At 55.8% G+C, this 14,001-nt stretch overlaps 1 protein-coding gene across 1 annotated transcript; it reads right to left on the bottom strand.

Annotated features, from left to right (window-relative positions):
- Nucleotides 1-1,610: 1,610 nt before the first annotated feature.
- On the bottom strand, nt 1,611-3,983 carry FZD9 (frizzled class receptor 9). The gene has a single exon (XM_028531455.2). It carries the CDS (start codon nt 3,732-3,734, stop codon nt 1,959-1,961), a length of 1,776 nt encoding a protein of 591 aa, XP_028387256.1. The 5' UTR covers nt 3,735-3,983; the 3' UTR covers nt 1,611-1,958.
- Nucleotides 3,984-14,001: the final 10,018 nt, after the last annotated feature.

The following is a 14,001-nucleotide window of genomic DNA, read 5'->3' as shown; positions in this document are numbered from 1 at the left end:
CAGTGCTGAGAAGCCTTGGCTGGCAAGGTCCACGCTCCCTCCCAAGTAAACCATCTCAGCCTTAAAGCAGACCAGACCCCATTGCACTTCCCCCACAACCCCCGCCCCCTCCTAGCTCTGGAAGCCAGTCTGGTTTCTGCTGAGTGGGGCATAGCCAAGGACCACCCCTCCCTCGTCCAACGATGGGCAAGGAATAGGATGAACTGGTGACACAATAATGCTATCCCTCCGCCAGGACACACTTGCCTTTCTCTTCTCACTTCCTGAATCCTCTCCTTTTGCTCTAGCTGGCCCTGTCCTATACAGGCCCCTAGCGCTTCAGCTCCACTTCCCGCAGACCTGGCCTATCAGCTCAGCTGGGTGCAGCCACTGCCCCTCCCACTCTGACCTTGGGGCCCCTGTTACCGTTAATAAGCTCATCTTGTTTCACTCAAGGACACCTACCTCATAGGGAGAGTTACAAGGTGTTCTGGTCACTTGGCTGCGTTGGTCAAAGAAGGCACGGGGACCTGCTGTGTACTCCGTTAGAAGGGGGAGATTGCACAGGGAGGGGTCCACATGTAGGACATGCAGAAGCAAAGGCACCAGGATTGCAACAGCCAGTACTGTGTCTTATGATGAGAGACAGCCCCAAACCCCTCTCAACTGATGGAGCTAGCTGTCTCTGAGACACTGACACGACTGTTTTTGTTTTGTTTCTTGTCCTTTAAGATGTGTGGTTGGACCTTCACTTTGCTGGAGTCACAGTGGCTGAAACTGAGGCCAAGATAGGGCCCTGGATTCTGACCCCAAGCTGATGGGGGTCCCTGGGACCTGGCACACAGAAACACATGGACATTTTCCTACCCTTCAGCACAGGAATTTGCAAGATGCCCCAGGGATCCATACATACTCCCCTGTCACATTTCTCATTGCTGTTCCCAGCACCTCAAATCTTTCCACAGCCCCTTAGGAGCTGGGGACCCAATACCCACTGTACTCAGGGGATCCCATCTCTAAGCCTATGTCTGCTACCAAGATGCCCAGATACCAGTCCAGGCACATCTCTACTCCACTGAGAGAGACGGGTGGGGTGGGATGCACTGACTGGGGTCCCAGTGAGTGAGGCGGGTGCACTGACGATGGTCAGAGTCTAGCCTCAGGCCCCAGGGAGGAGACAGCAGGCTGGGCTACAAGAGGCAGTAGGAGCAGGTCCTGAACCTCTGAAAGAACCTTTGAGAGGCTGATGCCCTCATTTTCTACACAAACGAGGAAAGCAGAGTCTGAGAAAAGAAAGACTTACCCACAGCCCTGAACGGGCTAGACTCTTCAGGGCCAGAGGTGGGAGTGGCATCCCAGGGGGTTCCCTGCACATCCAGGCAGGCATCCCAGGCCTCAGAGGCAGGCAAGCGGGTTGCCAAAAGGAGCAAAGACAGGCAAAAGGGAAACACCCACAAAATCTGGGACTCCAGCAAAACACAGCTGTTCCATGGGCACATTCTCCTGATTGGTGGGGAGTCAGGGGCAGGGGCATGAACCCTACACCCACCCCAGCTCTGTTCACCAGGGAGACTCCTGCAGAGCACCCACCCTCCTACCTTCCCCCTTCCCAGGCCAGAGAGGACTCAGGGTGCCACAAGGGGGTTTATTCCAGTCACAGCTTCCAGAGAAACTCAACAATAAATTACATCATTAAATAAACTCCGCCTGGACCATGCCCCCTTCTGCCCCCTTTCCACATGCTCCCCCAGGAGGCCATGGAGACTCAGCCAGGCCCACCCCCTGTACTAGGCCATAGGGGAGTGAGCCTCACCAGGACCTCACATTCGAGGGCTGAAGGAGAGTCTTCCCCTCCCTAGTCCTTGGCCCCCTTGCACTCACTTGCCTGACCTTGACAGCTGGGCAGCTGCTAGTCAGCTGTCTCCTCCGGAGGGGGTGTGTAGGAGAGGGCAACAGCCGCCCTGCGCAGGCCTGTGTACCTAGAGGTGTGTGGGGTTCTCCAAAGAGGGGTCCGTCTTAGTCATGTGCAAGACCACGGTGGGGGCCTTATAGTGGCAGTGAGTGCCACGGCCATAGCCCCCTGGGGCCCGGCAGGCCTTTGCGCGAGCCCGGCCAGCTGCCATCTTACGGTGGCATAGGCTCTGCCAGGTCTGGAAAGTCTTGGAGCTCCATACCCAGACACCGCTGGTGATTCCCACCACCAGCGACATGAAGATTTTGAGCATAAAGACAGCCACAGTGGGCACTGAGCCCCCTTGCAGCGAGCAGTCCCTCCGGCCGCCAGGCATGCTGGCTGGGGAACACGGCTGCTCTGTAGCCCGAAGGCGCCAGAAGTCCATGTTGAGGCGTTCATAGACGTAGCACACAATGACGCATGTGGCTGGCACTGTGTAGAGGATGGAGAAAACCCCGATCTTCACCATGAGCTTCTCCAGCTTCTCTGTGTTGGTTCCGCCTGTCTTCATGATCTTGCGGATGTGGAAGAGGGCCACGAAGCCAGTCAGGAGGAAGCTGGTGCCGAGCACCAAGTAACAGGAGAGCGGCACCAGCACGAAGCCTGTGAGCGCAGCCGCGTCCATGCTGGCCACGTAGCAGAGCCCAGTCAGCTCATCCCCCGCCACCTTGCGCAGAGTCAGGATAATGATGGTCTTGAGGGCTGGCAGGCCCCAGGCTGCCATGTGGAAGTAGCTGCCGTGGGCCTCAATGGCCTCATGGCCCCATTTCTTGCCGGCCGCCAGGAACCAGGTGAGTGTCAGCACAACCCACCACAGGGAGCTGGCCATGCCGAAGTAGTAGAGCAGCAAAAAGACGAGGGTGCAGCCCGTGTTCTCTAAACCCTCCTGGATCACGTAAAGCGCACCCGCCTCCTGGTCACAGGCTACGCTCTGGGCCCCGGCCACTGCACGGATGAGGAAGGCCAGCGAGTAGACATTGTAGCACATGGAGAGGAAAATGATGGGTCGCTCCGGGTACTGGAAACGGTGAGGCTCCAGCAGGAAGGTGAGTACGGTGAAGGCCGTGGAGAAGAAACACAGCGCTGACCACACGGCCATCCAGACGAGCGCGAAGTCTTTGTCACGCCGCGACCAGAACACCTCGACACCCGGCCCGCAGCGCGGCGCGCAGGAGCGGCTCTTCTCTACGTACTGGAACTTCTCCGGGTTCTCACAGGTGCCGCCGCCTCCCAGGCCCGGGGCTGCGTCTCCGGGGGGCCGCGCGGGCCGCGGCGCCACAGGCAGCATGCCCAGGCCCTTGTGGGGTTCGGCGGGGCCGGCCGTGGCGTTCTCGGGTGCCTCCATGCAAAGCGCGTGGGGGTCGTTGCGCGTGGGCAGCCTGGCACAGTCCAGTGAGTCCGGCCAGCCAAAGTTGAACTGCTCCATGATGGGCGCGCAGCGCAGCCGCGCCTGCTCGCACATGGGCCGGCAAGCGGGTATGGGCGTCGAGACCTGGTCGGTGCACATGGGCGCGTAGAGTGAGCAAAGGAAGAAGCGCAGGTGGCTGTGGCACCCGTACTGCACGAGCGGCGCAAACTCGGTCAGCTCGGCGGCTGCCTCGCCTTGCGACGTGTGGCCCAGCAGGTTGGGCATACGAGTCAGGTTGTAGCCGATGCCGCGGCACATGGGGATCTCCACCGCCTGGCACGGCGGTGGCCCGCGCCCGCGCTCCGGGTCGAAGCGGCCGATCTCCAGCGCCGCCCCGCCCGCCGCCAGCAGCTGCCACAGCAGCAGCGCCCGGCGGAGCGGCGGCACGGCCATCCCGGGCTGCCCCGGCCGAAGGCGGGAGGTCGGCCCCGGCTCACTCGGGCCGCGCCGTCCGGCGCCCCCGTGCCGGCCCGCCACGTCGCGGGGCGCGGGCCATCGCCGAGCCACCCGCGTGTGTCTGGGCGCAGCTGGCCGCTCTTGAGTAGCGCGCAGGAAAGCCGCCCGAGAGAGAAGAGGCGCTGAGCCGCCACCGCCGCTGCCACTCCAGCAGCCGCGGAGCTAGAGCCGGCGCCTCCTCGGGAGGCCGCGGCTACAAGCCTCGGGGTGGGGCGCCGGGTGGACAAGCCCAGGGGCGGGTCCTCCGCGTGCAGGGCCCGCCCCCGCCCGGGCTTTAAAGGCGCCGCAACCGGCAGCCACCCCCGGGCACCCCAGGGGTGCGGTCCTGTGGGGCGCGTTTTAAGTACCACATCGTCTGCTCGCTCACACTCGTTATTCCTCTTCCCTCGTTGCCCAATCTTTCCTCGCGACAGGACGGTCAGCCGGGAGATTCCCCCTTCTGCATACTGAGTTGTCTCTTCTTGTCCCGCGTGGGAAGACCCTTTCTAATGCTTCCAAGCGTGGGGAGCCGCGGCCTTGCACTCAGTGACACTTCAAGTGCTGCTTCTGCTTTTTCATAGTTATGTGTGACTTTGAGTTCTCTCTAAGCCGCAGTTTTCCTTTCAGTGAATCCGCCAGTAATCCTGTAAAAATTAACAACACACTTTTCGCGCATGTGCTGCTTGTGGGTCACAATGCACACTTGACCTCATCATCTCTTCTGGGCTCTCCCTTTCCCAGAGCGGGAAACAAAAGCTCAGAGAGGAGTGACACGTCCAAGGGCATAGAGCTGTTAAGTGCTACATTTGCGATTGTCTGGTTCCAACCTCTATACATTCCCAGTGCCCCTGAGCTCCCCTCCCAGAGGTGTCCTTACCCCATCATCCAGGAGGCCCTGCTCTCTAGGGTAACCCCTCAGCATCTCCGGGACTGCTTAGAAACTGCTTCCCACAGGACCCTTTAACACCCCAGTCTCCCCTCCCCCCTCCCCCTGCCCTCTGAGCTCCCTCCTGAAGGGCTTGCTCTGAGTTCTTCTCTGTCCAGGGAGTCAGCAGCTCTTTGGTGCTGTCTGCCCCACCGGCCCGCAGGCCCCAGAGAGACCCGTTCTCCTTCCTGTGCCTGCAGAGCCAAGGGTGGTGTACAGCGACACCCCAGGGACATGCACTTCTCACCCCACCACTGTCAGGGTGATACCAGATTATTCCTCCTGCTGCTTCCGTGGGCTGCACCTAATCCGTGGGCAGAGGGAGGACTGTCCTTCCCATAGCACAGGTGGAACCACCAAGGCAGGGTACCCTGTAGTAACCGTGAGCCCCCTGGGATATGGCCCAGCCTGCTGGGGACAGCTAACAGTCAATGAATGAGGTGGGAGGTTGTGACCCCTTACTGCCCACCCCGCCCACCTGTACACACCCAGGTTGGGAAGGTGTTTCTGAGGGACTGGGGTTGTGGGAGCTCCTTAGGTTCCCAGAGCACCTCAGGTCGATATCTTCCATGGTTCCTGGAGAGCTCTGTGGGTGAAACCCAAGCGTACCCAGCAGGCCAGGCCACCCAAGGGGCCGTGCTGTGGTCCAGGGCTTGCTTTGAGACTGCTGTCCCCACTCCCTTGCCTACCTCCCATCTGTCCTCACCCCCTAGGAGTACCTGGAAGGCTCAGACTCATTCAACGAGTGTGCTCAGCACAAGTCCAGTCCTCCTGGCAGCTGCTCGGGACCCTTTGTGGAAGGACGACCGAGGGGGTGACCTGCCGTGCAGGGGCTAGGAGACTGACTGAGGACCTGCAGTGAGCCAGGCAGGCACAGGCCAGGCATTCTACAGTGACCTTTTAAGTCTCATAAACAGTCCTACAAGGAATTCTGTGCCCATTTTACAGATGAAAAACTGACGCTCAGAAAACTGAAGACATTTGCCATAGATGACAGAGCTCACAAGGGCCAGGGTTGGCATTCAGGCTCTTCCACTGCACGAAGTGGCCTGACACCACCAGAGGAAGGGCACCTGCCCAGCTGGCCCAGCTCAGCCAACACTACCCTGCTTAGAGCCTGGTGTGTGTGGGGGCTCAAGAAGAAGTGAGGGCAGTGGCTGCGGTGAGTGCTCAGCCCCTCTTAGAGCTGTGCTGGAATAAGGAAGGGAAAAGGAAAGAAAGATGCTCTTTGCAGGCATGCACCCAGCCTCTTGCTCTCCACGGGTACACGAGAGATCAGGCGTCTGTGGAGATTCAGCCAGTGCTGTGCCCGGCACACAGTACACACTCGGCTCACCTGAGCCATGGGACATGCTGCTGCAAGAAACTGAACCTCCCAAGGAGGTAACGCAGGAAAAAGGACCTGGCTTTGATCACGGGGTCCCCAAAGTGCCAGTGGCAGCTTCCCACTGCACAGGGTGAAGCTCTTGCTCCGGGACGTGGCAGCAGAAACCCTTCAAGGTGTAAACTCCCCACCTGCCTCTTCTGGCCCTGCCAAGCCCCCCTGCCCCTCCCAGCTCCTCCAGGGAAACAACACGTCCCTCCTCCATGCCTCCAGTCTCCCCAGCTCAGAAGACCCTTCTCAGGCTCTGGCTGGCACTGCGGCATCATCTCCTGGGGCAGCCTCTCACCTGGATGGAGCTGGAGGCTCTGCCCTGTGGGCCCAGCCCACCCACCGTCCGCCCTCGTGCACTCATTTGTCATCAGCCCTCCATCCATTCCCCTTTCCTGCTCCACACTAGCAGCCACTCAAGGAACTGATGGGGGCGTTTTATTTTCTCTGTAACTTGCCCCAAGGAGGTGCCAGTGCTCGGGTGATAGTGGAGCATGGCCCTGCCATCTGAGCCCCTACATTCCGGTGTTGGCAGGAGGTGGGAGCTCTGGAGCTGTCCCCTCTGCTGGCAGCCAGATCGCACTGCTTCCCATTGCTAGGCCTGGCCTGGGAGCCAGGCTTTTTATGCCCCTTGCCCCCTCACTGCCCCTTTCCCCACCAGAATGGGAGGAATCAGGGGCCCTTCCTCTGGCAGCCATAAGGGGGAGGCCGCCCCAGGAGCTGTGGGATGCCAGGCCTGTCACCATAGCAACAGTGTCACTGCTCCTGGGAAGCCAGAAGTAGGGAGGGGGTGTGGAACAGCCCCTCCCCCATGCAGATGCTGCCTGGGAGAGAAGAGGCCTCTTGGGCCGCCTGCCCACCCATCCGGCTTTGTCACTTGATCCCCCCCTTTACAAAGGCTGAACAATGCCCAGGCACTCACTGAAAGGGAGACTATGAGGAGGACCGGAGGGGACCGCGAGGAGGGAGATTACCATCAATGCCTAGCCTCATTCCTGCTTTGCTGGGCAGAGGGGGCCAGAACCGGGTGGGGGTGGGGAGACGAGGTGGAAGGTGGGAAGCCCCTCTCAACTCCCCCTCCTGGGGGAGATGCCTCCCCTCCTGGGGGCCCTTGGCTGTGAGCCGTTTCCCTGCATATGTGGGAATGGACATCTTCCTGACCTGTGTCCCCCTCCTACTGTTTCCCCAGACTCCCCACTCCTGAGGCCCTTCCTACCATATCCTCCCTGATGGAAGCCATCACTCACCCCCACTGGACACATGCTGTCCCTTCCTTCCCCACCTCTGCCTGACATTGCCATTTACAGGACACCCCCCACCCGATGGCCGTGGTGCCCACCTCTGTGCCTTGCATCCACCACACCTGTGCCTGTCTCCCCACAAGCCTCGGAGCACCTAGGTGGCTTGTCACCTGCCCTGGAAAAGGCTCTCATAAATGTTTGTTGAGTGAAAAGAATGTTGTAACGAGGAGGAGGCCATAGATCCTTCTGGAAGAAGCTGAATGCAAGTGGGGCCTGAGGTTGGGAACAAGATGTTGACTGGGCTCTGGGGGACAGCAGTGTCTGTGATTAAATAGGAACTAGAAGGAGGCCATCCTGCATCTCTGCCAGGGGCCCTGGACACTCCTCAGGAGGCCCTGTGGCTGGTGACAGAGGACCCAACAGGTACAGTGACACAGCTGCTCCTGGGCAGGGACAAGGTGTGGAGTGTCACTGCAGCCTGGGCAGATAGAGGTGGGCCCTGGCACTTGTGTGCTGTGTGAGGGGGGATCAGGGGTGAGCTGAGTGTGTGTGCACACCCAAGGACACACAGTGGCCTGGTTATTTCCCTGTGTGCACGCCCCTCCCTGCCAGGGCAGGGTAAGGTTCCCGGGTGGGCCTCAGGGAATGGGCCTACCTCCCTAGTTCTGACTCAGTTTCCCTCTATGGGGATGTCAAGGGCTGGACTAGACTATTCTATTCTTACTAAAGAAGTGTTTTAAAAATTCCTTCCTGGGGCTTTCACAATTTTCACAACTACTTCAATGTTAGAAATGAGCAGAGGAGTAAAATAATAATTTCTCCTCCCTCTTACAACCCCAGCCCTCAGGGGATCAGTGTGAAGAGTTCAGGCGTCTCTTTTGGTTCTTATTCTAGATGTCACATAACGCTTGTGCCGTCTTTTATTTCTTTTACTAAAATGGATTTAATCCAGTACCTTTCACACTTCATTTTTCTAACCTAATAATCTATCATGAATAGATGAATGAATATGCGATAAAAATAGGTAAAGTATTAATGGTGGAATCTAGGTGGTGGGCATTCAGGTGTTCACTGTAAGTTTTGTTCAACTTTTCTGTCTATTTAAAATTTTCCATAATAATATATATATATATATATATATATATATATATATTTTAAAACTATTGTGAATGTCTTTCCATCTCAGTACATAGGTCCCAGCCATTCTTTTTAATAAGCAATCTGATTTTCACAGTGAGAATTTATTATAAATCATTTAGCTAATCCCCTTTGGATGACAATTAGGTGGCTTCTGTTATGATATAGATTAGCCATGCAGATACTTGGGTATATGTATCTATATATTTGGGATCTGCAATCTGTGGTCCACAAGCCAAATATGGCCCACTGCCTGTTTTTGTAAATAAAGTTTTATTGGAACACAGACATGATCAGTGGTGTAGAATCTATGGCGCTTTTGAGCTACAATGGCAGAGTTGAGTAATTGTTGAATAATTGACAGAGACAAGATGGCCCACAGAGCTGAACATATTTACTATTTGATCCTTTACAGAAAATGTTTGCCGACCCCTAAACAGACTTGCGTTTTTGTTTCTCTAGCAAAGAGTCTATGTCAACGGATATGTGGATTTTTTATAGCATTATTGAGGTACGTTATTGATATAAAATAAACTTACATACATTTAAAGCATATGATTTGATAAGTTGTTTTTAAAGATTTTATTTATTTTTAGAGAGAGGGGAAGGGAGGGAAAAAGAGAGGGAGAAAAACATCAATGTGTGGTTGCTTCTCGTGCACCCCCCTGCTGGGCACCTGGCCCACAACCCAAGCATGTGCCCTGACTGGGAATCAAACCGACGACCCTTTGCTTCACAGGCCACTGTTCTATCCATTGAGTCCCACCAGCCAGGGCACATTTGGTCAGTTTTGACATATGGATACACTTGTGAAATCATCACCATAATCAATCCAGGTAATGACTATCTTTCAGTTAAAATGCAAATATCTTACAGGGAAGTAGCATGTTAAAAAGTTAATAACTGGTGTATATATGATAACTTGTCAGTATGGTGTGAAATGAGTTTAATAATAACTACCACTTTTTAAGTATTAATTTACATTTCATTTAATCCTCAAAACACCCTATGAGGTGATTATTATTTATTCTAATTTTTAGATGAAGACAAAGGCTTAAAGAGAGTTGAAGCAACTTTTCTAAGTACAAGCCATAGCACCAGGATTTTAAAAAATAAAATAAAATAACAATAATAAATTCTTTACCTCCCAAAGCTTTCTTGTACCCTTCTTCCCCTTCCCAGGCAACCACTGAACTGCTGTCACTACAGATCAGTTTGCATTCAGTGTGTGTAAATGGGACGTGCACGTGATGTGACAGGAATTTGGGTAGCAAACTTGAAGTAAGCACCCACTTGGGGTGAGGCACCGCCTCCTTTGCACTTTGCACAGCACATGGCACAGACGGGGCTGGGTGCTGGGGACACAAGATGAGCAAGACAGGGAACCTGCCCTCTGGTTGCTCAGGTTCCGCTGGAGTCACAGGTAGAAGAGTGACAACTCTGGGGTCAGCTGACATCCGTGATTAGAGAGGGAACCTAGGGGCGGCTTTCACAGAAGGTGATACAGAAGCAGAGTCTCAAACCTGAGTGGGAGCCAGACTGACAAGAGGGACGAGTGTTCTAGACACAGGGAACAAACAGCCTTGTGAAAGCATTGAGAGAAAACGGAAGCAGCCTGCCAGGGCCCACAGTGAGGCTGGAAAGCCAGGGTTTACCCTTGGGGATGGGGAGCCCTGGGAAGGCTTTAAGGGAGGGAGTGTTTTAGATGGTCTGTGCACAGTGGCAGGGGCAGAAGACATGGGCTCTGCTGGGGGTCGGCTGGGACTAGAAGAGGTGACGTGACGAGTGCTTGCACCCTAGAGAGGGAGGAGGCACTTTACGGGCAGCGAGGGGAGGGCAGGCAGGATGGCAGAGCTAACAACGGCAGGAAGCAGGCGCTTTCATTGCAGTGACTCAGACTGGCGGGGAGCTGCTGGGAAGAGGCACGGTGCCTGCTTGTGTATGTGGGGGCAAGGGGCACCCCACCTCCAGGGAGCCCCCATCTGTGTCCAGCTCCAGGCCTGCCAGGGCCGCTGTGGCCACCCTGTGGCCAGGACGCCCAGAGGCGCCTGCTCCTGCTGAAAGCTGCTTTTGTGCGGCAGCTCCAGCTCCTGTTTCGTTGACCTTGGAACCTGCTGCTTATTTATCCAACTCGAAGGGAAATTCGGCAGCGGCCGAGGGGAAAAAAATAACCTCAGTTGCCGAGAGAGGAGGAAAGAGGCCCCGCCACCCTCCCGCCACCCTGTCCAGCCCAGAGAGGGGCCTCGCCCTGCCCCCCACACCCCGGCCCCAGAGGGAGGCCTGGCAGGCCTGCCTCAGTGCTAGGACCTGTGACCCTCATCCGCTCTGAGGCTGCTGGCTCTCTGTGGGCCCCCTCTGTGGCTTCTCCCAGGGAAAGTTACCTGCCTTCCCAGTAAGCTGGTTCTCACTCCGCCCTGAATCCACCTAGGGGGCTCGAGGTGGACGGCGTGTGTATTCCAAGTGGTTCTCCCGCCCCACCCCAGCCCAGTTGCTGCAGCTGACCAAGGAGCCTGGATCTGACCACACTGGCCTTTCAAGGTGTGAGGGCAGAAGCCCAACAGCCTGTCAGATGCGGAGGTCGTGACCTTGAGCCACTCCAGACCACTGCCTCCTTCAGCCAGGGGTGGACACGTGGTGGAAAAGGTGTGAACGTTGCCCCCAGGCCCCACCACACCCAGAGAGAGGCTCCCAGCTCTGCACAGCACAGGCACCGCCCCCGCCCCCCCCCGCCGGCGTCAACCCTTTCAGGTTACAGTCTGTCCTGCATCTGTGTGTCCTTGGAGGCCCTCGTACACCCACGACCTCGTTGATCCCGTTTTCTATGAGGAAACTGAGGCCGAGGGATAGAGCTGGACCTCAGCCCTCCGGACACTGGGCTTGGACCCTCCCTGCCTCACTTCTCTGCACTAGGCTGTTGCACCGGACAGGCCCATCTGCCTCCATGGCCCGGTCAGCCTGTCTGAAACCTCGTCTGCCTCTTTCCCACAGAGAGCTGCACCAGCAGCTCCCACAGGCGGCGAGCGTGTGCATCCATCCCGGCTTACCCTGGTCCTTGCCTGCTCCTGGCCTCTCCTAGGGGTGTGGTAGGGAGGGGGGAATTATTCCCTGTGAAGGACAGAAGCACCTCCCACACAGGATACGCCTTGTCTTTTGCTTGCCCTCCCATCTCGGCGGGTACCACTCGCACAGGGAAAACCTCACGTCTTTCCTTGAGGAGTTCAGGACATGGGAGGTGATGTCACTGGACAGCTCAGCATACTGTTTTGGGATTCAGATACCCGGACTCCAATCGTCTGCTTCAGCTGTCATCTAGATAATCTGTCCAGGGTCTCTGGGCTGTGGTTTTCTCAGCGGGTAAAGGATAATCTGGCGGTGCCCCCACTCTGGGGAAGGCAGATGATCCGGATGGTCCACAGGGGCTGGCTCCGCACAGTGTGGGGCCTGCACACCCAACTCCTGCTCCCGTGCCCCCTCCTCTCACACATGCCCTCTCCCCTCTCTCCAGGGCTGGGCACACTGTCATCTCACATTGTCATTCGACATGAGGCCCCGTTATCATCAGGGCTGCATTTTGACTTTTTTGTTCCGGAGGCACCTTTGCTTTTCTGGCCCCTCCCTTCATTAAAACAACATATTAAAAATTGTATTTTATGGCTGATTATATGAACTATATTTTATGAGTACATTATATTTTATGAATATACTAATATTTTATATAAAAACACTTTTTGACCTAAAAGTTTATTTTTTTCTTCTGTTTTTAAAAGAAGGCATTTTGGTGGGTCCCTGACGGTGTTGTGGGCCCTGGCACGGTAGCCGCCAAGCCTGATGGGTAAGTCGGACCTGGGTGCCGGCCGGCCCAGCTTCCCCTCCTGCTCTGGGACAGTCGTACTCCCGGGGGGAAACACGCACACTGATGGGAGCATCTCTCCTTCTCTTCTTGCTGGAATTCCATCCTCCTCTCTTATGCCTGGACACAGAAGGCTGCCTCCTGTGGGCCTAGGGGGCTGGCCCGGACAACTCAGCAGGCCTTCTCGCGTCCTCTGCAGATGGTAGCTCTGTGTGATCCCACGCTCCCTGCTGTCTGGTGGGCTGGCCTCCAGGCCAACTTGCTGCAGTCCCCTCGCCTTGTCTTCTGACCACAAGTGGCTTCCCTCTAAAGGAAGCGGATCTTCCGGACACGTCACGTCTACTCTGCTCCAAAGCCTTCACTGGTGCCCAGCTTCTGCAGGGTCAGGCCCAAAAGGTCCAGTCTGGATCCCATGTCCTGACTGGGGCCCCGTCCCACTTCTAGAGCCCAGGACCCCAACACTCATGCCCTTCACTGGCCCCAAACACCCCACAACCCCTGAGCTTGGGCCACACCTTTGCTCAGGGCAGTCCCTCTGCTGACTTTCTTCACCATTGTTTCAGTTACTCTTTTTAAAGAGAAAGAAAATAATATACATATAATTTACAATCACATATACTTTAAAATAACAAGCATTATGTGCCATGCCAACTTTAGACTGTACAGGAGGTTAAATAATAAAAGTGAAAATCCACACTCCAGGCAGCCCAGGCCACCTCCCCTCTCGGGAAGGGATCCCTCTTGGCAGTCGGCGGTGTGTCCCTCCAGGCGTTTACAGGCCCGAACACATGCGCTTACTTACAAGTGAATACAATGGGGATGCGTTTATTGATTTAGAATTAATTTTGGAATCAAAGTAATACATGCATGCAGTTTTTTTTTTTTAAAGATTTTATTTATTTATTTTTAGGGAGGGAGGGGAGGGGGGGAGAGAGAGAGAGAGAGGGGGAGAGAGAGAGAGAGAGAGAGAGAGAGAAAGAAACATCAATGTGCGGTTGCTGGGGGTTATGGTCTGCAACCCAGGAATGTACCCTGGCTGGGAATCGAACCTGAGACACTTTGGTTCCCAGCCCGCGCTCAATCCACTGAGCTATGGCAGTTTTTTTTTTAATTGAGATGTGACTTACATTAAAATACACAAGTCTTGAGTGTTCGGCTTGATAAATTTTTAACAGTGTAATCAGCACCCAGATCAAGACCCAGAGCACGCCCATCACCGGGAAGGCTTGTCTGGGTCCCCTTCCAGCCAGATGCTGCACCGTCCTCTCTGCCCCCGCTCGGCTCCGCCGCACCAGTTCTTAAACGTTGTGTAAGTGGAACCCTGCAGTGGCTGCGTCTGGCCTGTTTGGTTCCACGTGTTATGAACTCGTCTGTGCTGTTGGCATGTATCCGCGTGCTGTTCCTCTTCGCTGCTGAGTCGCGCTCCCTCGTGCGGGCTCGGACACTTCCGGTTTTCCTCGTCCCGCAGACGGATGTTTGAGTGGTTTCCGGTGCGGCGCTTCCTTCCAGACCGGGTGTTCGCGTCCTCCCGCCCCAGGTTCCTAGGTTGAAACCTAACCCTCAGTGCGATGGTGCTGGGAGGTGATTTGGTCATGAGGGGATCATGACCTTCGCTGATCTTCATCAATGGGATCAGTGTCCTTATTTTAAAAGAACAAAAGTTCCAGAGAGCTTCTGAGCCCCGTCCTCGTGGAAAGACA

The sequence above is a fragment of the Phyllostomus discolor genome, chromosome 3, assembly GCF_004126475.2.
Source record: "Phyllostomus discolor isolate MPI-MPIP mPhyDis1 chromosome 3, mPhyDis1.pri.v3, whole genome shotgun sequence".
NCBI classification, from domain to species: domain Eukaryota; kingdom Metazoa; phylum Chordata; class Mammalia; order Chiroptera; family Phyllostomidae; genus Phyllostomus; species Phyllostomus discolor.
This window is presented reverse-complemented; position numbering and strand designations above follow the sequence as displayed.